Consider the following 23926-nt stretch of genomic DNA (forward strand, 5'->3'; position numbering starts at 1 on the left):
TTGAAATCAATTTATTCATCCATTAATAGGGTGCAAATTGAGCATCTCCAGGAGTTACCTCTTTGGATTGAGGTCGTTTTTTTTCCGGTGCCTGTTTAAAAGCGAAGTCCTTCTGTTCCTTTCGGGGGCTCCGAGCTGTTTGACCTGTAAAATAATTTAAGGGATGTCACAGATTTGACAGCAGTGACAGCGGCGTTTGTTCGGCGGCGTTTGTGTGTTCTTTTGTGTGCTGTAGACTTTTCTTTCTTTCTTTCTTTCTTTTTTTTTTTTTGTTTCCCAAAACAGCCCTGGAATCTCTCTGCCTGCTCCTTTCATGATTATTAATATTAAAATACCAGGGAAAAAAGCTGGACACAACAGGCACATGTTTTATGGGAAGTCAGTAAAGCAAAGTAAACCTGAAAATGACAGGGGTCTCCTCCGGCATAGTTTCTCAGTTAATTGCTTGCCTTTGCATTAATTTATTATGTGCTTTGCTCCAAAATGCCAGCCCCTTCCAATGAATCTTTGAAGCAAATTTTACAACCGGAAAGATATATATTTTTTTTTATTTTTCATAAAGAAGATTTTGAAACCTTGTTTTGATTGATCGGTGTAACTGGAGGTTTGTGAGGAGAGACATGAATGTGATGCGTATTACACTCAGAGTTCTCCCTCAAACCGTCGGCCTTGGTGAGTCAGGACTTGTAACTGCTCTCTCTCTCTCTCTCTCTCTCTCTCTCTCACTCTCTCTCTCTCTCTCTCTCTCTCTCTCTCCCTCTCTCACTCTCTCTCTCTCTCTCTCTCTCATTCTGTCTTGCTCTCTCTCATTCTGTCTTTCTCTCTCTCTCTCCCATTCTGTCTCGCTCTCTCTCATTCTGTCTTTCTCTCTCTCTCTCTCTCTCTCTCTCTGTCTGTCTGTCTGTCTGTCTGTCTCTCTCTCTCTCTGTCTGTCTGTCTCTCTCTCTTTTGCCCTGCTGTGAATGTTACAGAGGGAAATAGAAGGAAAATTTGCATATGGATGTGGGAGGCATATTTATTTAAATGTTGATGCATTGGCTAAATTAGCATGAGTCATAGTATCTGTCTCTTTACACTTTGATCCTTTGGGGGGACAATTTTTTTTTTTTTTTGCTGATTTTGCAGTTGGAATTCTTGTTAACTCAATGGATATTTCTGTCTCTTTCTTTCTTTCTTTCTTTCTTTCTTTCTTTCTTTCTTTCTTTCTTTCTTTCTTTCTTTCGTTCGTTCACAGGACTTCGATGACTTCATCTTTGCCTTTTTCGCCGTGGAGATGGTGATTAAGATGGTGGCATTGGGAATCTTCGGCAAGAAGTGTTACCTTGGAGATACCTGGAACCGACTAGACTTCTTCATTGTGTTAGCTGGGTGAGCAATTTCAAGCAGAGACAGCGAAAGAAAAAAAAATGTTAAAAGTTTTCTCTCTTCTAGCACTCTTATGAAGCATCTGTCGCTTTAGCAGCGAAATGGTTGTTTAAAAGGCCCAGTTTCCTGCTGTTTAATTTTACATTAGGTTTGGGTCATTAAAATTCTTCATTATATCCCTCTGGAAGAGTTTTTTTTTCCGCACTGTAGGTGAATCAGGAATATGGAGTCACACTTTAATGACTTTTTAAGATTGCTCTAGCGTGCTAAGGGAGCTCAGCTACTGCCAGTCTGTTCAACCATATGCCTGGATCCATACAACCAACTCCCACAGAGACAAATTCAAATCACGGTATTATTATTATTATTATTATTATTATTATGGGCTTTTTTTTTTTAGCTTTTCAGAAGCTCACAAAAGCAGTATTACTGTCGCAGAGCATTTTAATTTCACTCAGTAATCGCTTTCAAGCCTTAGTGAGCCAGTTGAGAAGTAGAGAAAACGTATTTTCCCGTAAGAAAGCGTAGTCCGAGCATGGGCGGCCCAGACCCCGTCGGCTTGATTAATAGGTGAAGCGCAGTTTGTCTGTGAGAGATGGGTCAAAGCGGCCAGTGTGTTTGGGTGAATCACGCGGACGCTTGGTTGACGAAGTTCTTGCTCTCTGTCACAGGGAACATGCCTGGAGTTTGACTTCATTTTCTGTTCATTAGGGTAACATGCTGATCATCGTCATCATTTACATTTTACACATGATCACACATCTCATTCCTCAGCTTGTATGTAAGAGTTGCATCGACTGAGTGTGTGTGCGTGTGTGTGTGTGCGTGTGTGCGTGCATGTGTGTGTGTGTGTGCGCATGCGTGTGTGTGTGTGTGTGTATCTTTCGGTTTGTCTGTGTGTATGTCTGTCTGTCTGTCTGTCTCGGTGTCTATGTGTATGGGTGAGGCCAATTTATAGCTTTAAAAACCATTTCAGTACGGCACAGATGTATTTAGGGTATTTATGTGTGAAGAATGGATCAATCTGTGAGTGCCTTGGCCTCTGAAAACAGCTATAAAACAGAGAGATTCATGCTGAAGACAAAGAAACAGACAAGAAAAAAGAAACAGAAAGAAAAAGAACAGGCACTTCTGCTTTACTAGCAAGGCATTGACACGCACATAGAAACACAAACGCACATAGAAACACAAACGCACATAGAAACACAGAGCACATAGAAACACAAATGCACGGGCTGGGGGTGGGGTGGGGGGGTGGTCTCTACTTCTTTCATATTATCTCTTTTACCTGTAATTCAATGATTCTCTCATATCAGCAAAATATTCCTGTATTCTGAACTAATGTTACTCTTGTCCTTCGACTTAATGGATAAACAGACGAAGAAGACACTGTATGTCTCTCTGTCGCTCTCTCTCTCTCTCACACACACACACACACAAACGCACACACACACACACACACACACACACACTCATTCATTCATAGAGTGGGCTCTGTTAATGGGTTACATTGGGAGATGTTCCGCTGCCAGGGCATCACAAGGGCATTCACCCATTTCCATCTCTCCATCAGTCGTCAGTTTTTAACCCAGGGACACTATTCTCTTTAACTGCCGCTTTTACTGCCAAAGAGCTCCTCTCAAACACGGCTGTGATGAGTGCATAGGCTTATGTACAAAGATGGAAATTAGCCCAGCATATGCCCTTGTTGGAAAGCTATCAAAGATGATATCGTCCAAAAAGTGTTGACATGATAACGATGCAGCAGTGGTTTGTCTGCTGGTTTATTCTCACTGGCATGTTAAAGCACTCTTCCCACGGGCATTTTGATCACACACACACACACACACACACACACACACTATTGGATATCCATTGTAGAGTGAGTTACATTGCCCAGAGTTAGATTTCTGTAATGTCACTCCCCAAAATAATATTCATTTCCTTATTCCCTTTCTTTTTCAATGTGACATACAAAGCCAGAACCAGGAGATTTCTTATTTCTTTCAACACAACCTAGCTTGCCTGTAGTCGGTGTGTGTATGAGCAAGACTATCAAACTTTTCTCGTGCAATCCGTACAAAGATAAAGACCACGGTTACCAAGGTAACAAAGAATCGGTAACCAGTGGTGAACAGGCTTGTTTTGATCATGTGGCTCCTATATAGAAAAAGATGTGTTCCATTTTTCTTTTTTTTTTCCGTCTTTTTAACTTTTTCATTTTCTTTCATTGTTTACGCAGCAAGCTACACGTGTTCTCCCAAAAGGCTTCCATTTGACAGTCAGCGTTTAAATCCTTTTTTTTTTTCTTCTCCATAATCAAGGAATAAATTGATGTTCAAAAATCTGCCAGATCACTTTGCGGTGAGACCACTTTATTCAGACACCATTTAGCTTAATGTTCTCATTTGTTAGAGGAGAGAAAGTAACGCCCCCCCCCCCCCCCCCCCCCCCCCCCCCCCCCCCCCCCACCCCTCACCCAACCCCCTTTTTTTTTTTTTTGGCCTCTGAGCCAATGGGCTGATGGAAAAGTTCAGATTTGGCTTTCTCATCAGACTGTATCGTGTGTCTCTGCACATGCATGAGCTGAAGAGACATCAAGGCTACCCCTGTGCTCTCCTCTCCAGCTCTAAAATTCACCCAGGGGCCCAACCGGCTGTGTCCGGGCCAGCTGAAGGATCGGCCTCAGACGCCTCGAGCGGTCTGGCAGGCTAACACCCCTGCCCCCCCTCCATCCCACCCCCCGCCCCCCACGCCAAAAACCAAGCCACTCTCTCTCTTCTCTTTACCGAAAACATTCAGGTCAGATTGTCCAATTTCTTCCTTTTTTGGGGGGGCGGGGGGGGGGGGGGGGGTTAAAAGCCTCAAACCACTACAGAAACTCTGCTGGCATAGGAAGATGATATCAGTATGTATTTTTTAGATGTTGACACAGGCATATGCTCTGTCTGTGGCTGTGCAGACTTCCAGTGCATTGCATCAACTGTTCTCAGTTGCCAACAACTCAGCACACAACAGCTCAAAACCAGTTTTTTTTTTCTTCTTATGTTTACAACATCTCCCTCAAACAGAGGACAACAGTCAGACTTTGAACTGTCACCTTTGCCTCGCCTTTCGGCATCCCGTCAATTTCGGACTCACAGCAGATATATCCACGTTAGGTTTTTTTCTTTTTTTTTTGCTTCTTATAAAATTAAAAGATTATTTGTTTTTATTGGGCTTTTTGAACCCCTCCCTGGGGTTAAATGTTTGTTTGTATCCAGTGTCAGTCTGTTTTTAAGCAAGCAAACTCGTAAGCTTTGATGGTCTACCAGTCCAGTGATATCTACCAGACTTTTACACTGACGCTAGCTCAACCGCTCTCTTGCGTATGTGTTGCTGTTGTCGGGAAAGAACGGGGAATGATAAATTATTTTAATTGCGCTTGTACTTGGCGAATGACTCACCTTGAAATCAGTGAGTTTATATGATTGGAGTCAGCAAACACATTAAAAATGTAAACGAAACATTATCATTTAACACGAAGCTGTTCTACTGTGCGGCTTGACTTTGAATAATGAGATGTTGATATTTCAAGCACTGTTAAGTTGAACCTGTTGTGGGTAGGTTTTATACTGAGGGGACGCGTTAGAGCTTATACCAGTCAAACATCAAACAGACATTTTTTTTCCCTCCACCCAGACAGAAAATAGACAGGACACATATGAAGTCTGTTATTTTAGTAGAAATGTTTTCATTCATAACCTCTGTTGATAATGACGTTGTGTGAGCATGCTATTCTTCATGGGGTGGGCGGGTGGTGGGGTTCAGGGTTCTAATGAAACACTGTATATTAATTGGCTCATCATCAGGACACTACGCCGAGACAGCCCGCCTGAAAATCAAGACCAGATCCAATCTGTGAACTTTAAAACCTCTCATATACTTTAACAGACACACATTATCTCCACTGCTCTCTCCCTCCCCTCCCTCTCTCTCTCTCCCTCTCCCTCTCTCTCTCCCTCTCTCCCTCTCCCACTCTCTCTCTCTCTCCCTCTCTCTCTCTCTCCCCCTCTCCCTCTCTCTCCCTCTCTCCCTCTCTCTCTCTCTCCCTCTCTCCCTCTCTCTCTCTATCTTTCCCTCTCCCTCTCTCTCTCTCTCCCTCTCTCCCTCTCTCTCTCCCCCTCTCTCTCTCTCTCTCTCTCCTTCTCTCTCCCTCTCTCCCTCTCTCTCTCTCTCTCTCTCTCTCTCTCCCTCGCTCTCTTTGTTTCATAAACACACAGCGGTATTGCATTGTTGGCTGATTTGGGAATCATGTGAGGAGGAGCCTGGTATTGGGACCTGTGTCTTTCACATTAAGAGGAACACAGTATGATTGCCGTGACAGACTCCCCGTAATGATACTGGAGAAATATCCAGGTCTTCCTCTCCACACGAGCTTAGTTACAAGCCACGCATTAATACTGCACATGCTCAGTGCTTTATGAAATCAGTCTGGGGTGCAGGGCGCAGTGTTAAATACATACGACGCCCCCCCCCCTTTTTTTTTTTCTTACACTAAATGACCATTACACCTTCTCTCTTTCATCCTTTCTGTTATCTACCAATTTTCGGACAATTTCAGGACACGCTAAACAGTTTTGAAACAATTTACTGTAGTCACCCCAAGGAACGGAGAGCAGGCACTTTAAAGGACAGCCATGTCTGTTGACAGTAATAGAGAGAGAGAGAAAGCGTAGAGGACAAACAAACGAGTGCTGGTCTCATCAGAGAATCTGTCAGTTCCTCGTCTCTCTCTCTCTCGGGCGACTGCCATCAGAATGTTCTCTGCCAGAGCTGTCAATCATCTTTCAGAGCAGACCGCAGCTTTTGGCTTCACCTCATTTGACCTTTTGCCCGTGGCTTAATCCTGTCAGGGCCCCTCCACACCGGGCCTCTACAGAATTGTTTCCGTTTCTGTTTCCCTGTAATGAGTCGTGCCCGCTGGAAAGAAGACGGGAGATGCGTTTTTGTCACAGAGTCAAACGTACTTAAAGTCTTGAGCAATTGAAAAAAAAGAAAAAAAACTAAAGGAGCAGAACAAGCTCTGTGTGTCATCACGTTTGGCCCCTGGAATCTCATCTTCAAGGAAAAGTCAATGAAGTCTCTCTCTGTTCAGGTAAGATAGGGTTAATGAACGCTGTTTAGACCACAGACTGACACTGGAGTGAGGCCAGAGGTTCTGTTCCTCCCCTGTTCACATTTGTTTTTTTGTACATTTCTCAAATCAGTAACACAGCAATTCACAGGTAGTTACAGGCGGCCGAGAACTTGCCCTGTATCAGTCATAGTGCATTTGTCTGCCCGTCTCTAAGTGCAATCAACTGTCTGAATGGGAAAATGTGTTGCGTTGGGGTTTTTTTTATTCAAAATAAACAGCAATATAGTATTTCTGTATTTCTGTTTATGTTGTCCTAAAACGTTCCAATCCTTTTCACGAGAGCAACTGATTTCTCGTTTTCTCCTGCTCATGCCAAACCTTTGGTAACTTGATAAAGTCTGATCTTTGCTTTTAGACAGATAGGGTTCACCTTAAACACCTTTTTGGACATTTGATCGAACCCTTTGAATAATTACATCAATATTTAACAATCTTCACCTGGCCTTATTATAATCTCCTCTGACTATTAGCGTATCCACAAAGCAATGAAGAAGACAGACAGAAATACGATACAATGGCCAAAGCTCTGTCTGCTCCCTGGGTTTTATTGATGCTCTTTGGACTGTTTCCAGATGCACACAAGCTATGTGCAGACAGGAGGGCTCTACTGAGGGCTGTAGACAAGGACAGAGTCGTGGGGAACAAAAGCCATCAACCGTTTTTAAAAAAAAAAAAAAAAAACACATAAAGAAAAGGCTCTTTGGTTTATTTATTTGTATTCGCCATGTGCAGGACAACCCGTGCGCACGGAGCAAATCAGCTTTGCTCTCCATGCAATTCCTCCGTTCGCCTACATTAGATTCCATTAGAGTTATTAGTTCTACAGGGTTTAGATAGACCTAACTGGGTAAACAGGCAGAATTTCGTTAGATGGAGAGAGAGAGAGAGAGGGAGGGAGAGAGAGACAGAGAGAGTGGGAGAGACAGAGAGAGTGAGAGAGACAGAGAGAGAGAGGAGAGAGAGAAAGGAAGAGAGAGAGAGAGAGAAAAGCTATAAGAGGATGAGGTGAGGAGACAATCTAAAGAAATAAATAATGTAGTAATAGTATAGTAGTTCTATAGTAGTTCACCCTTTTTCTTACTCATGGTATTTTTTTTTTTTTCAGTTATAGCAGTTTTATGTCATGAGGCTGGCCTTGCTTTGGGTTTTGAAATATCTTTTGAAACAGCAGTGATGTAAGGACAAGACAAAACTGAGCTTTTTCAACTCTCAGACTTATTGAATTCTCAGTATCTTATCCAAATTCGACTCTAATCAGTCAGTCGTACTCCCACAACGTATAGAGCGGTTCCCCTCTGGCTGAAATCTTGTTAGAGAGATGGTTGAGGAGGAGCAGAATCGCAACAGAAAAAAAAAATTGCCAGGAGAAAACACGTGGTTTATAAAAGAAAAAAAGAAAAAAAAAAAAGGCTGTGTATGCCTGCTAATTCCCCGCCACAGGAAACCAGAGGAACTGCCTCTCATGCGGTGGCAGTGAATTCTCGCACTGTTTGTTCCCATTGAGAACTGGAATGAAATGTCTGAGCCAGATTTCATGCTTGTCAAATATAAACTCTGAATCCACATTGCAAACACAAGCTAAATATGTTTACATATTTAAAAAAAAAAAAAAATCGTAATAAAGGGCAGTAATTCGTGACTTTTTTTTTTGACGGAGCTCTGTAGTTGAACTGGCAAAATGGCAGGTTTCCAGTTTGTACATTTCTGCTGGTTTGCTTTGATGTTTAGTTGGACACAACTTGCTTGACTTCTCTTTGAAATTCAAAGGAATTCCCTGTAACCTTTTGACTGCCCTGGATGCATCATACAACACAACGCCGAGACTGTTGTTTGCTATTACGAAGAGAACTCGTAGCCAAGGGCGCTCATTTCAAAGCTGTGGTCAGAAATTATTTAATTTATTTCTTTTATTTAATAATTATTTAAACTGATGTGTTTTTGTTTAAGTGTGTAAGGACAGTTAAAGGCATTACTGAAAGGTGATATTGAGAGTAAGACGGGGAGGGGGGGGGGGCAGTGTGCTAAAGAAATGAATGATGCATGGAGACTGGGGGCAAAATGAGGACACAGGCTCTAGGCTGTTTTATCTCTCCTTCTCCATCTGAGCCTGAGTCCAGCGCTGTGGAGGTGAAGCTCCTCTGAAGCCTGCTTCATTAACCTGACAGGTGGTGGAAGACACTGAGCCTTGATTGAACCGCATCCAGACCTCATGCTTTGAATACCATGACACATAGACATAGACAGAGAGAGAGAGAGAGAGAGAGGGAAAGAGAAAAAAAGCAGTGATATCACCCTGTTTGTTTAGTAAGACTTGAAGTGAACTTTTTTTTTTTTTTCCCTTTTTGCCTACATACCACTATGGCTAGTGGTTTTTCAAAACCAGCCTGCATGGTCACTAATTGACTGTCATAGACCATGATTAGATTATGTCCAGAAATAACAGGAACGATCAGTTGTGATAAATACCATGGGGCACAATTACCGCGATATATTGCGGTGTTGACGGCCTTATTGGTCCTGTAAAGCTCTTAGGCTACCAGATGTTTACACAATGTCCAGGAAATGAATAGTACACTGTGTGATTGATGCCCACTGACACATAATTTTCCTTTGGCCCCCAGACCTGTATGAGACAGCCTGGTGCAAAAGCCACGATTCCTGTAAAGTTACATTATATCGTCGTGGTGGTAGTGGGTCTGTTTATGTTTTTTTTTTTTCTGATTATGGGCTAGCTGTGGTATACCATAATTATGTACACAGCAGGAGAAGTAAACTCAGAAAGAAGGATTGGAACGATCCATATTGTACGATTTTTTTTCCCCCGATAGGAATCTCTATCAAATGTTATGTTGTGTCACGTAACAAAAGAGGTTGGTGAGGTTATCAGGCATAACCAAGTTTTACCCACGTCCGGCAGGTGTATGAGAAATTTGAGAACACAGTGCATAAAATCTTTCTCTCCCCGCCCCCCCCCCCCCCCCTTCAAAACCCACAAAATTAGACCGATATTTCTACTGCTTTGGCCGTTTTGGCTTGGAAATGCAGACGTTGCTGTTGAAACAGGCCGTGGTAAGGTTGATTTCTTTTGGATACTGAAGGTCAGAATTGTTTTGGATGCTAATGCTTCGTCTCCTTCATACTTTTCCTATTATAGTTTCTTCCCCTCTGTCACTGTGTGTGCCAAGGCCAGGCATTGTTGACTGGTGTGACTATTGTTGTCAGGAAACGGGTTGATTTGGAGAAAGTGTGCCATTCCTCATCAGTGCTCTCTAATATACAAACAGATAACAAATGTCAGAATGAGGTGTGAACTGGAACTCAGCCCAGACCCGAAAGTCTTAACCAGGTGTTTATGTTGACATTAGGCTATTAAGTGTGCGTCTGAATGTGTGTGTATGTGTATGTGTGTGTGTGTGTGCATGTGCGTGGGTGTCTCTGTGTGTTCATGTTAAGATGTAATGCCTGTGTGCATGTATGCCTGTGTATGTGTGTGTTTGGTAATAATGATATGTGTGTATTCTCATATACACCAATTCATCCAGTCAGGATCCTCCATGGCTGTTGGCTCTTTGTCAGTGTGGGGGCCAGAGTTTTGTTTTTTTTTTTGTCACATGTTCCCAGGAAAGTCCTCTCTGTGCCCTCCTTATAAGCACTCACGTCTGCCTTGTTTAACTCCTCTTCTTCTCCTCCTCTCTTTCTCTACTTAAGTACTCTCTTTTCTCACCAGTCATTTTGTCACTCTGTTTGCCATGAAAGAAAAGACCATGCCCCCCCTCCCCCCCCGCCCCGCTCGCCCCCCCCACCACCACTGCCACCACTGCCACCACCACCTCAGCAAACACACTTTTCTTTTTGGTGCTTTAAAGCTGTGGCCTTTTCCCATCCCTCCCATTTTAGTATGACTCAGTCCTGTTTTTATTTTTCTAGTCCAGCCACCAGCTGGTTTCCATCAGGCCCAATCAGCCTTTACAAAGCCCCCCCTCCCTCCCCCTCCCCCAACCACCCCCCCCCCCCCCCCCCCCCCTTTCCAATGGTTTCAGGAGCAACAAAGTCAGAACACATTTTCTCAGTGCCTGTCTTGGCTAAGAGAGCCTGAACGGTTAGCGTGTCACTGGCTACGTTGAATTCAGCTCTGACAAGCCTGCGTATTTTAAAAAGCTCTTAACTCGAAGGCAGTGGACTATACATGTGACTTATACGCCCGGACTTTATTTATTCATTTTTTTATTTGATTATTTTAAGATTCTTCATGCGTATATATGAGTGAATAGATTGTATTTTGACTGAATAGCTTCAGAGGAAAAGTTGATTGGCATTGGAAGCTTTACTTTCATGCTCTCACACAGAGCTGGGGTTTTTTTTTCATTCTTTTCTTTTTTCTTTCTTTTTTTTTTTCTTTCACGAATCCAGACTAACACTGTTTTGATCAGATCAGTTTCATATTGGCACTCGGATCCTGTTTGCTTTTCTTCAGGGAGGGATCTGCTTTTGATTCTAGACATTTATTTAACAATAATAATAGAATGACACGATTGCACGCACGCACGCACAGCCACACACACACACACACACACACACGCACGCACATATACACACACACAAGCGCGCACACACACACACACGCACATATACACACACACGCATATATACACACACACACACACGCATGCACACCCGCGCACGCACACACACACACACACACACTTGCTATGAACTTTTGCCCACTGACTCCAAAAAAACAGGGAATTCTTTCTTTTGCTTCCCTCCAAAAGTTGACATGTGCAGAGCAGCTGCTGTTTGTGCATGATGGGGAGAGATCTCATTACATTAACCTCCACTGGATAGCCCTCCTTGACCTGAATCAAACTGATCCACTTTGATTCATGACTCCTGATGACTCACTTCTGATTAACTGCACAGACCAATCCAGTACAGTGGGCCAAGCAATTATATAGGGCGTCGTGTTGTTCTAAACTCAATAAGACCGCCACTAGTAGCAGCACAACGCAAACACGCACTCACAACACACATGTGCATGCACACACACACACACACACACACACACACACACAGGCACGCACACACCTGTGCACAATACCAGCCAGCCACTGATATACTTGGAAAAGAATATGAATATGAAAAGAATATTGGAGAGACCCCAAAACTAATCATACCTGAGCTTCACTGTTAAGATGCCTTATAATACTGCACAATACTTGTCTGGAAGTCATGCTTTTTAGTGTTATGTATGTATGTATGTATGTATGTATGTATGTTTGCATGTGAGCAGTATTTAAGCTCCTATGTTTTGTCTACCCTTATTTTTATTCTTATATATTATTTGTCGGTGAAGAATGTTTTCAGCAGTGTGGAGCTGATGAACTAGATGACATGCATGTTTGTATGTATGTATGTATGTATGTATGTATGTATGTATTATTTGTAAGTGAAGAATGTTTTCAGTAGTGTGGAGTTGACAGACTAGATGACAGTGGTGTGGAGTTGACAGACTAGATGACACTAGTGTGTAGTTGACAGACTGGATGACATGTGTGAAGCTGAATGGTTTTGTTGTCAGTGCTGGGTCAGAGTGGCAAGGTCTGCTCAGTTCACAACTGTCCAACACTTGCTCTGTTCCTCTTCTAACATCCCCAGGCAAGTTTCACTTCATATCAGTGTGTGTGTGTGTGTGTGTGTGTGTGTGTGTGTGTGTGTAGATCCAGAACCCTGAGGTAGAGCAGATGACTACCCGACTAAGTGTCAGCGAAGAGTAAACATTCATCCTTTAAGAATGTGTTTTATTTCTTTTCTCGATTTTATATCAGACTTTAACCTCCACGTCAGTGCTTCGAAGAAATCTTTAAGACAGACTCTTGAGGCCGCGTCTCCGTGCTGAAGCTTGTTTCGTGGAAAACGCCATCGTTACCTGGAATTACATACCTCTTGGAGATATATAACATGACATGTTACTGTGCATTCTCACGCATGACTGATTATTTGTTCCTCCATGTCTATATATGGAACATTCTACACATTTTTGTGCACAACTCTGTGGTAACCATCCTCTAGGTTTGGTCAGTAAACTCACAGTTTTGATCATATGTATTTTTATATTCAGACAATAAATAATTTGGAAAATGTAATGAGATGTGGATCCATATCTTTTTTTAGGCTTTGCTCTTGGTACTAAAATCAGATGTACGTGTGTTTTTCTGTGTGTGTCTGTGTGTGTGTGTGTGTGTGTGTGTGTGTGTGTGTGTGTGTTTTGTAGGATGCTGGAGTACTCTCTCAACCTACAGAATGTCAGTTTTTCTGCAGTGCGCACAGTCCGGGTCTTGCGTCCGCTGCGAGCGATCAACCGCGTGCCCAGTAAGTACCCTGCATAATTACTCTGTTCAGCACCAACACAAACACTCTGCCCTTTTAAAGACCAAACAGTGTGTTGCCAGCCCTGGCGCCGAGGAGGACCTGACCCAGTTTGACTCTCACACTTCCTTATGAAATGAACATAATACCCTGCATGCAAATTCAATCCAGCGAGAGGACACCCCTCTGTCCCCAAGCACTTTCTTCCCGCCGAAAATTAGACGAAAATGTTTGTTCATAATTATTCTGCTCAGAATGTTCTTCTTAGGAAGGACAGAAACAGGACGTGACAGCTGGAATGATAATCTGCAGGACAGTGGTCTGCATGCGAAGAAAGGATCGCGCTTTTAACTGGGAAATTTGACTCATCCCACACAGATACCTGTCTCACCATATTTTTTTGTCCACTTGTTGATACTCGAAAATTCCCAAATTGAGCTCCACGAGTAACATGTGTTTAATGACTTTCATTCGGCACAGTTGTGTTTCATTCCCGTCGTTTAGGTTTTTGTGGGAAGCAGTTCTGTGCCTTCCAGGGGACTTGGCCTAACCGCTACTAGGCCGGCTGCTCTCGCTGTTAGCCAGCTAGCAGCGTATCCACGCTGTCTCTGAAGAGCTCCTCTCTGCCGGTCCTCTCGTGCCATCTTGGTTTTTTGGGACTGTAGATTTATAGATCATTTTCCTCTTCAGTGCGTTTTACAGCTTCTCTCTCCCTCCTCACATGCACACTGCCAGGGAGGGAAGAATAATAAAGTCTCTCTCACACACACACACACACACACACACACACACACACACACACGATCATGGCCAGGGAGAGGACATTTCCTACTGAACGCATTTATTCACCGGATGTGTTAATCGCCTCTCGTGCTAAGGAGACACCCGTTTCCCCCCTCGTCTCTCATTTCACGAGGAGTCTTGCAGCCTGATGTCCCTCGTAGTGTAAGTCATAAAATTTATATTAAACAATAGTTCAATTTGCCTGGGATTCCGTGACTAATCCAGCTGGGTTTTGATGAGGCTAATTTGTGTGGAGTCTCGTTCGTCTGCCTTTCTCACGTCTCTCTCGGTACGGCTCCGTGTTTCTTTCACTGTTTGATCAACAGAGATGGGATATTTAATAAACACGTCATACTTCTCTTCTCCCTTCCAACCCTGCCGCAGACAGCACTAATTCTGTCCAGTAAACTGGGAGTAACTGTCAATTTGGATCCAGGAGCACAGAGAGGGTGTTTTTTTTTTCTTTTCTTTTCTTTTTTCTTTTTTTTTTTCGTTGTTGTGTTGAGGGAGGTGAGAGACCAAAGTGACATCAGGGATGAAAAACAGTATACCTGTTTTTTTTTGTTTTGTTTTGTTTTTTTTTTTCCGCAAAAGTTTTCAGTAATTTTCTGCGATGCCAATCAAACACTTAGGGTAAAATCCATGAGGACTGACAGGCTTATTTGTTATTCACAAGCTACCCTGTCTAATTGCCAGCCCTAACGGTGAAATTAATTTTAAAATAATTTTATCTGTATCCTCACCTGCTGTGGGATGTCATGGGGAGTAAGGGAGATGTTGAATCCGTCTTTCTTTCTTTCTTTCTTTCTTTCTTTCTTTCTTTCTTTCTTTTTTTTTAAGTCTCATTTGTCATTTTTTCCCCCCGTTTTTACCTCACAGCCTTAATGAAAGCATGCGGAGAGGTAATTGGAAAAAAAAAATCTCATTATGTGGCAATCCATCTCCAAACGGGGAACAGCGTCTGACTAACGTTTTCAACATCTAACCGCAAAATATTTGTATAAATGACCGCTTATTAGTGTTACTTACTCAAATACCTTCATTTTTCTCCTAAATGCTTTAATGAAAAGAAATGTGTTTCCCAAACCCTCATAGGTCACTCTCAAATTTCCCCCTGTAGAGAGTCATCCAGTGTAAACTCTGTGCAGTCTGAGTATTTCAGTTTCAGCCCAAAAGCTCTGGTCTGTTCTCCATCTCTGTCTGCCCTCAACCAGTCTCGTTCTCCTCTCTCTCTCTCTGTCTCCCTCTCTGTCTCCCTCTCTCTCTCTGTCTCTCTCTCCCTCCCTCTGTCTCTCTCTCTCTCTCTCTCTCTCTCTGTCTGTCTGTCTCTCTCCCTCTCTCTCTCTCTGTCTCTCTCTCTTTGTCTGTTTCTCACTCTCTCTCTGAGGAGGAGGAGCATTGGTTGTGTACACCTCTGCCCGGCTAACAGTCCTAATGAAGTACACACCTGGGTGTTCTCCTCTCCTGCAGGCTGATGAATGAGGAGAAATCTCCTGTCTGTCAGCGGATGACAAACGTGTTCCTTCACAAAGGGGAATGCTCAACTTATTCGTTTACAGTGGGTCTTGTTGAATGGGTTTCAGGGGATGTCTCACAGGAAAACAAAACAAAACAAAACAAAAAAAACAAAAAACAAAAAAACAAGACATAAACATCATCCATTTCTCAATCATCTCTCAGACTAGATGAGCCTATCTTTGGGTTGGGAGCTCACCACCCAGACTGCTCAAAATGAAGAGTGGAGGCCCTGTTGGAGGGCAAGTGGAGGTTAATTGGAAAGCTGCTTGGTGAAATAGTTGGGGCTGCAGTTATGTAGTTGTAATTTGGGGTGAGGAACAGCATCATGGTCAGCGTGTGCCAAGGGTGATGAAATAGTCATCATTTCGGTTAGCCCGCCGGTAATTGGAGTGGTGGACGTTCAGGTCGGGGGGAAATGGAGAGAGTGGTGCAGAAGAGTATTTCTTGGATGAGAGACAGAAAGAGAGAGAGAGGGAGAGGGAGAAAGAGAGAGAGGGAGGGAGGGGGAGCGAGAGAGAGAGAGGAGAGACTGACAAATGTGCCTGAGACGTGAGGTGATTAGTCCACAGGATTATCTGGATGAGAGTACGGCAATAAGAAAAGGAGAGAGAAAGAGAGAGAGTTAGAGAGAGAAAAAGCAGACAGCAAGATTGATTCAGACAGGACCGACATGACCAATATATGTGTGTTTGTGTGTGTGTGTGTGTGTGTGTGTATGCACGCGCGTACATGTGTGTGTGTGTGTGTGTGTGCACGCATGTGTGTGTGCACTCAGGGGTATGGATGTTTTCTGAAGAGTGAAAGAGAGGGAAAATGGTGATTGATAGAGACTTGGCTTTGTGAGAGTATGAATCAATAAGTGATTATTGCTGGGCATGTGTGAAGCATTAGGGGCGTCCATTTTACTAGCTTTGCTTAATGAGTTTTGCTTGGAAAGAAAATGGTGTCACAGGGTTGAGCTTCCTCCTCTTATGAGTATTACTGAATTAGTGCTAAAGAGATGGGGATTCCTGTTCAATAGAGTGAGTCAGGCGTCCTGTCAGATACGCCCCTGTGAGTGTGACAGAGGAGGGGCAGCCAACCTGTGGAACTGTCAGCTTTACAGGTCACGGTTTTCAGATGTGTGGTATGAAGTAGGACCAAGACAAAGTTTCTTTCCACGTGCAAACTTTGCCTTATTTAAACTAAATGTCAAGATTTCGCACACATCTGGGCCAAAAAGAACTTTACAGTCTGCATATAGTGTCTTAATAATATAATCATAAATAAGAGAAAGGCATGATAAATTATGGGGGAAAAATGCAACATTTAATGAATATTGGCAACCTTTTTTTTACATTTAATTTTTTTTTCAAACCGTGTTAAAGTTTTGAAGGAGAAATGTGAAAGAAATATGGAAGAAATGTGAAAATTATCCTCTACAATTAAATTATGACATAGTTAATGTAATTATGATATGATAATTAAAAGTGTGAAGATTTCTTCCGTAATTACATTATTACCACACACACACATATTCTCACTCACTCACTCACTGTCTAAGCCGCTTATCCTGATTAGGGTCGCGGGGGGTGCTGGAGCCTATCCCAGCGCTCATATGGCGAAAGGCAGGGAAACACCCTGGACAGGTCACCAGTCCATCGCAGGGCAGACACACAGACAAACACACTCACACACACATTCATACCTAAGGGCAATTTAGTGTCTCCAATTCACCTAACCTGCATGTCTTTGGACTGTGGGAGGAAATCAGAGCTCCTGGAGACCATGCAAACTCCACACAGAAAGGACCCTGGCCACCCAGCCGGGAATATATATATATATATTAAAACAACAACTACAACAAAAAAAGATTTCCACAACTGGCATTTCCCCATTAGAGTTGTGTGTGGTCCATGGTATAGCATCATGTCTGTGGGTCTCCAGTGATTTTGTGTCTTTGGTTGTTTGGTATATTTGAAGGACTCAAAAGGGCAGAATTTCCCAGGGGTCTCTTTCCATCATTGCAAAAGGGAGTAAAAAACAGCTCAGGCTCACTAAGAACCATCCTGGAGATCAGCTTTTCAAGGGAATAGAGAAGCTACGCTTGAGTATTTACAGATCTCCTCAAGGGAATAGTCTTTCATCTGAACTGCCCTTTATCATGTGGAGTTGGTTAATTATTTTGGTAACCCTGTTTATACAAGGAGTACTTGTTGCATTTTGGGCTTTTCTTACTATCTGTGTTGCAGATGTTAAAAAATAAGTTGAAATCTGAGAAGGAGGGGCACAGGTGTGTTTTAGGTTACCATTCTGGAAGTCTTTTACACCCTTCAGACACTCTCTCAATTCATCCAGGAGGAAAAAGCTAATGAAACAAACAAACAAAAAAACTTGCCTCCCGATCCCTCCAGGTTTGTTGTAAACAGCTGGTTACTGTAGCACTCTCCAAGCCACGACACTGGAAAAATATCCATATTATATCAGGTGGGCAATTTTTCAATGTAAGTATATGCCAGTCAAAGGATCTACGTAAGTACAGTGTGAACCCCAAAACAATTCTTTTAAGGTTAAAGAGACCATCCAAATGATATTTCACAAATGAAATATTTCCGCGTCATTTCTCCTCGGCACGTCGGTAGAATAACAAAAAAGAAAGAAAGAAAGAAAACTCGCCCTTAATGAGACAATTCGGAGTCTGCTCAGGCGCCGTTCCGGTTACATTGCAAGTGAGGATTTTCTCTGGGATATCAGCGCTGTCAGGAGACATTGCTTCTGCATTTGTCAAAGACACTGATCTATGCTACTGTCATAGATTCAGTGGTTGTTAAACCTCGCCTTGCTAAGCTCAGCAAAATGCTTCGCTATGGTGAACTCCACAGTAATGGGAAGACGCTAATGACCGCGGTGTGAAAAAAAAGTGCTTTTCTCGGCAGAAACGCTCAATCTCGAGCGTTGTGGATTATCAGTGTGAGTGCAGTAATTGCTCAGGAGGATTATACATTTTACTACTCAATATTCCATGAACCTGTTTATCAATCTCACTAATTTTTTTTTTTTTTTACTTAATTGCAAATAGACAGTGAAACAAGGCTAAACGACTTTGGCGTCATTTTCCAGATACTGTTTAAAATGTTTTCTTTTTTGTTCGCTCAGTGTGTATTATGAGATGGCGTACATTTTGGAATTTAGAGACTTCGTGTGTTTAGGGAAGATTGTGAGTTTGACAAATTGTCCTGCCACGCCAGCCATGAGCTGTAAACTCACATAAGCAGACAGGCATTGTATCTTGCCAAACGGAACCCGAAATTGTCATTCTTTTTTTTTTTTTTTTGCCCGATGATAATGACTCGCTGCTTATCGGTGCTCGCTCTTCCTCCTCACTGTCGCTCCCTTTTTGCCCCCCCCCAAAATGTGCAAATTGCAGCTGGCTCCCGTTACCACATGTAGTCCTGATTCTGCCAGAGACACTGCCGGGATTACCCAGAAAGTCCTCGTCCAAAAAAACGAGTTTGGTTATTTACGCTCGACTCGGTTGTTTTTGTTGAGTGTCCCAGCGCTGGAGAATTGATGAGATTTTTTGGGGGGGGGGGGGGGGGTTGGGATTCCTACAGACACCCTCCTTAGCCGACTTGTTCTCAAACTGTCTTTTACGGCCCCATAATAAACATTTATGATTGCGGCGGATGAGATGTGCTTGTTATGAAAGATATGCTGAGAATATGGTCATTTGTAAAGTGACATGCTGAGGTTTAATTGGGTCCATGCTACCCTATCAGAGCTCTTCACGTGGAACAATGTCTATATGTTATTGTCCCTGAGGGTCCATGGCTGTCCTTGAGGTGTGTGTGTGTGTGTGTGTGTGTGTGTGTGCGCGCGCATGTGCGTGCATGTGTGTGTGTGTGTGTGCGTGCGCGCATGTGTGTGCATGCATATGCCTGTGTGTGTGTGCATGTGTGTGTGTGTGTGCATGTGTGTGTGTGTGTGCATATGCCTGTGTCTCTGTGTGTGTGTGTGTGTGTGTGTGTGTGTGTAAAAATGCCACTCTTGATCTCCCATTATACGATTAGAGGGCTAAATATATGGTTGCTTAGCTCATATTTAGCTTGTGTATGTATTAATCATTAGGCTTCTTAATGATTAAGAAGGGGGAGATGTGTGGCCTAGCTGAATACTCTGAATATTTCGTACCATCACCGGACATCTCCAGACTCTTAGAGAGGTGTATTGGTAAAACACGTTCACAATATATATCTTGTTAAGGGAATGGAATGTGTGGACCTACAGACATGCGTTCGTTTTCTCTCACGCACTTGCCCCACAGTTTAAAAGTTTTCATTATCTATGGGCGTCAAGGTTAAAGGCCCTTGGCTGCACGGGTATATCTGTGTGTGTGTGAGAGACCTTGTAGTCTAGTCTTCCACCATCAAGACTCTGTCTGGGTGCCTCTGATGACCTCCTCTCTGCTTTTGCTGTACACTCTACCTTTTGTTCAATAAAAGAGCTTCTTAGAGCTACCTCGAGTCATCGTCGTGCCTGTTTATGATTTTCAACACTTTTAAAAACACTGATGCCCAGCATCCTCTCCACACAGGTATGAGGATCTTGGTGACCCTGCTGCTGGACACCCTCCCTATGCTCGGGAACGTGCTGCTCCTCTGCTTCTTCGTCTTCTTCATCTTCGGCATCGTCGGGGTCCAGCTTTGGGCGGGGCTTCTGCGCAACCGCTGCTTCCTGCCGGCGAACTTCTCCCTGTGAGTGCCACGCCGCGCACTGTAGACAGTATTTTTATTTTTATTTATTTATTTTTTATTGGAGTGTTCTGGACATTTTTTTTAAAATGTATTTATTTAGAGCTTTAGTCACAGACTGAAAAGTTATTAAGATTTCACAACTGACTTGCATGACATACGGAGTTGGTGTCAGTTTTAGGCTCATTGATATAAAGGTAAAAACCAATGAGAGAACGGCCCTCTCTGTTTGAGAAGCATTCTTATTTAGACCTGCATAAGGCCTGTTCAGGTTTGATTATTACAAATAACAGACAAACAGGATGAAATTTATTCATGAATGCTGGAGGCTGGACAGGAAAGAAGACCAAAACACACACACACACACACACACATTTCCTGTTAATGAATGAATTAGAGAGAACATTATAATATTGTTCCACTGACGCACATTTCATATGTCAAGTCATTTTGTTTACACACTCCAGAAAGAGAGAGAGAGAGAGAGACAATACTGTAAATTTCAAGCCGTCATCACATTAGCTGTAAATAAATGAGTCGGAAATGGAATAGCAAACCCGTAGCCCCTCTAACATGATGCGCTAAAACGAATCTCAGAGCAGAGGCTGGCCGGGAGCAACGATTATGTAATATTAAGCCAATCCCATAACTTCTAAATTGCTTTTTTTTTTAATAAGTAAGTAAGCAAGTACTTCAGAGGGCAGAGAGCTGTGGAAGACCTGTATTCGTCCCAGTGGATAATTGAAGCTACTTGTGCAGCTGATTTGGTGACGTCACCGTTTGCTTTGAGGTGGATTTCGGTTGACAGACTGCTCAGTTCTCCCCCGTTAGAGAAGAGAGCTGTTAGAGCTAGAGCGAGCTTAGCAGAGCTTTATTCTCCTGCAGCTCGTCAAGGCTGAGCCCTCTGCACTCAGACTGGCGTTGAAACGCTTGTTTGGACAGGGAGGAACAGAGGTCAAACTACAAGATGTAAGCTGTTTAATACAGGAAGCAATGTCTTCATTTGCGGACTTGTTTACTATACATGAACGAAGTGATTTTTATGAATAGTTGTCTTATACACAGTAGCACATTGCATGTTGATCCTTGAATTTTTTTTTTTTTATGCGTTTTGTTTATGTGAGCCTGTTGGCCGTACTGCAGTGTTGGTAAATAAAGCAAACGGGGGTGAAATGCCCAGTAGGTGGCATTTACCCATCAATGCCACTACAATGTAATTGATAGTATTTCTGAATACTAAATTGCTGTGCAGTTTTGCTTCAGTTTACGTTTTCCTTTATATTTATAGATTTTTCTCCTTCTTCTTTTTCTCCTTTAAATTCTCAGCATCGGTATCTGACTCTTATCTTTCAAAAGTTCAGATCGAAATTCTAGAAGCTAGTCATAACTCTGAACTTATTTGCACCAAAATATTTACACGCAGGCAGACTGTAGAGTTGCTTTAATGTCTTGTATTGTCATAAAACACACACGCCAGACCAACACACACACACATATACACTCTCATTCTTTGTGGGACACTCTCAGAGTTAATTGAAGACCAGTAAATTTTATGTGCACCTGCAAACACACACACACACACACACCCTTCTGGGGACCGAAGGCTGTGTGTCACACAAACCGCAGAAACCTCACACACACACACACACACACACACACACACACACACACACACACACACACACACACACGCACACGACCTTGTCCTTATGAAGACATTTGGTCCCCACAAACCATAAAAACCACACACACACACACACACAGACACATAAGAACGCACAGATACACCTGATGATGGATCACTGATATGTTGTTCTCCTCCCGTTCCAGTCCTCCGTCGCTGGGGCTCCATGAGTACTACCATACAGAGAATGATGACGAGAGCCCTTTTATCTGCTCACAGCAGAAGGAGAACGGTATGCGTCTCTGCAGTGCCATCCCCACCCTGCATGAGGAGGGACTGCAGTGCCAGCTAGACATGGCCTCATACAACAGCACAGACAACACCACCTGTGTCAACTGGAACCAGTACTACACCAACTGCTCCGCAGGATCCATCAACCCCTTTAAGGGGGCTATCAACTTTGACAACATTGGTTATGCTTGGATAGCCATCTTTCAGGTTAATATTCTCTCTGACTTTGCTTTAACACGACAGCGCGTGTGACCGCCCAAAAATGACTTTCGGATTTTTGTTTGAGCGTCATGTGGGGGACACTGCTGATAGCGCTGAAGATGGGGTGTTCTTGTCTGTTCCCCTTTTGAGTTTCGCTTCATGAGAACTTTGTGGAAGGCTATGCGATATCATCATAAAAACTGATCATTTTTTTAATGTGATTATGACAACATTAAATTTGTGATAATGCCGTCATGAAACATGCTAAGTGACCTTGCATGTGAGACGTTAAAATTTCCTTATGATTCAATAACACGGATGTATCAGCCTTAGTCGCTCTGGCCCATGTAAAATGAGAAAAGTTCTGATGAATCTGGGTGGTAGAAAACACAATTAAAAGCTTTTAAAAGCGTTTAGATAATCAACCATTTCAGGGCCAGGGTTACTGTATGCTCATTAGTACAAGCAGTTGCCTTCAGGAAAGCAGTCCACTCTTCCGTGATAAGTACTCTTTCGCACAGTTTCCTCACAGTAGATGAAAATCATACACCTCATACACAGAAGGTCATTTGGTTTGAATATTGGCATTGTGACATTAAGCTGCTCTAGCTAAGGTGTTCCACTCAGTGTCGAAAGAGCTGGAATCCAGACCAACCATTTAGAACAGTGATCAATGATTCATCCAGCAATGAATCAATGGTTTATAACGATGTATACCATGTTTCTAGTATGCCTTGAACCCGCATTAAGCCCACGCTTTATTGATTCGGTTCCCAGGCTCTCCACCTCAGGCCTGGGACTTTGGGATGTTAGATTAGCCATCTCAGGAACTGACACCAAGATGACTCTAGAGTTCAGCACATTTTTTTTGGGGGGGGGGGGGGGGGGGGGGGTGTATCTTATCTCAAGACACTAATAAACTTTTCAATGTCTAACACACTGTCCCTGAAATTTCAATCATAAATTCAATTAAAATAGCCCACACTCATAAGTCTCCCTCTGAGAAAATGTGTTTCTTATGTGGGGACAAAAGTCAAAATAGAAAATCGATCAAATATTTAAGAGCTGCCATCCACTGAACACTGAGAGAGCCTGAAATCTCAATCTTTTTTTTTTTTTTTTTACTTTTCGAAACACCCAATGCTGAGTTCCATGTGCTAGACGCCTAATTCAGTTCCTCAGAAATGAATTAGCCGACTGACAGCTCCTCGTTCTGGTATCACGCTCGATAGCTGCTCGCAAATTGCAGGAGAAGTGTTGCTCTCAATTGTCTCTGGAGTGACAGACGGGACAAAGAAGAGAGCAGAGGCAGTGAGAGTTGTGACTTTGGGAGACTTTGCACTTTAAAGTTAGGAGTACTCAAAAAAACGCTTAGGTGACTGATTACAGAGGAAACAAGTAACAAAACTCAGCATTCCCAAGTCAAATAAACATAAACACTATACATATATATATATATATATATATATATATATATATACACACACACACACACAGCATGTGTGTATGTGTATGTATGTGTGTGTGCATATATATATATATATATATATATATATACACATATATAATTTTTTTTTTACCTTTGAGGAAGCCACTTACCTGAGGTTTTTGGACTTGGTCCTAATCTTTTACAGGTTTTACAGAATAAATTACTGTACCTAGCACAGAACTTTTGAAATGACTTTATAGTCCGTACCTTTTTTTTTTCATGTTTGTATATTCAATTATTGGTTTGTCACCAGAGAGGACACGCAGTGCCAACAAATCCTTTATTTCCTCATTTTCTTTTCACCCTCACTAAATTCTCCGCTCGCCGTTGTTTTCCGGGGCGCTTGTCATAACCTTAACAGATGATATTGCCCTACAGCC

General features: G+C 42.7%; 1 protein-coding gene across 1 annotated transcript in view; it reads left to right on the forward strand.

Moving 5' to 3' along the window:
* cacna1g (calcium channel, voltage-dependent, T type, alpha 1G subunit) overlaps positions 1 to 23926 on the forward strand; it is a 176003-nt gene that overhangs the window by 73312 nt on the left and 78765 nt on the right. The window contains 4 exon segments of the mRNA XM_030773184.1: positions 1235 to 1368; positions 12816 to 12913; positions 19785 to 19944; positions 21772 to 22063. Coding sequence (XP_030629044.1) covers positions 1235 to 1368; positions 12816 to 12913; positions 19785 to 19944; positions 21772 to 22063 — 684 coding nt within the window.

The sequence above is a fragment of the Chanos chanos genome, chromosome 5 (genome assembly GCF_902362185.1).
Source record: "Chanos chanos chromosome 5, fChaCha1.1, whole genome shotgun sequence".
Lineage (NCBI taxonomy): Eukaryota > Metazoa > Chordata > Actinopteri > Gonorynchiformes > Chanidae > Chanos > Chanos chanos.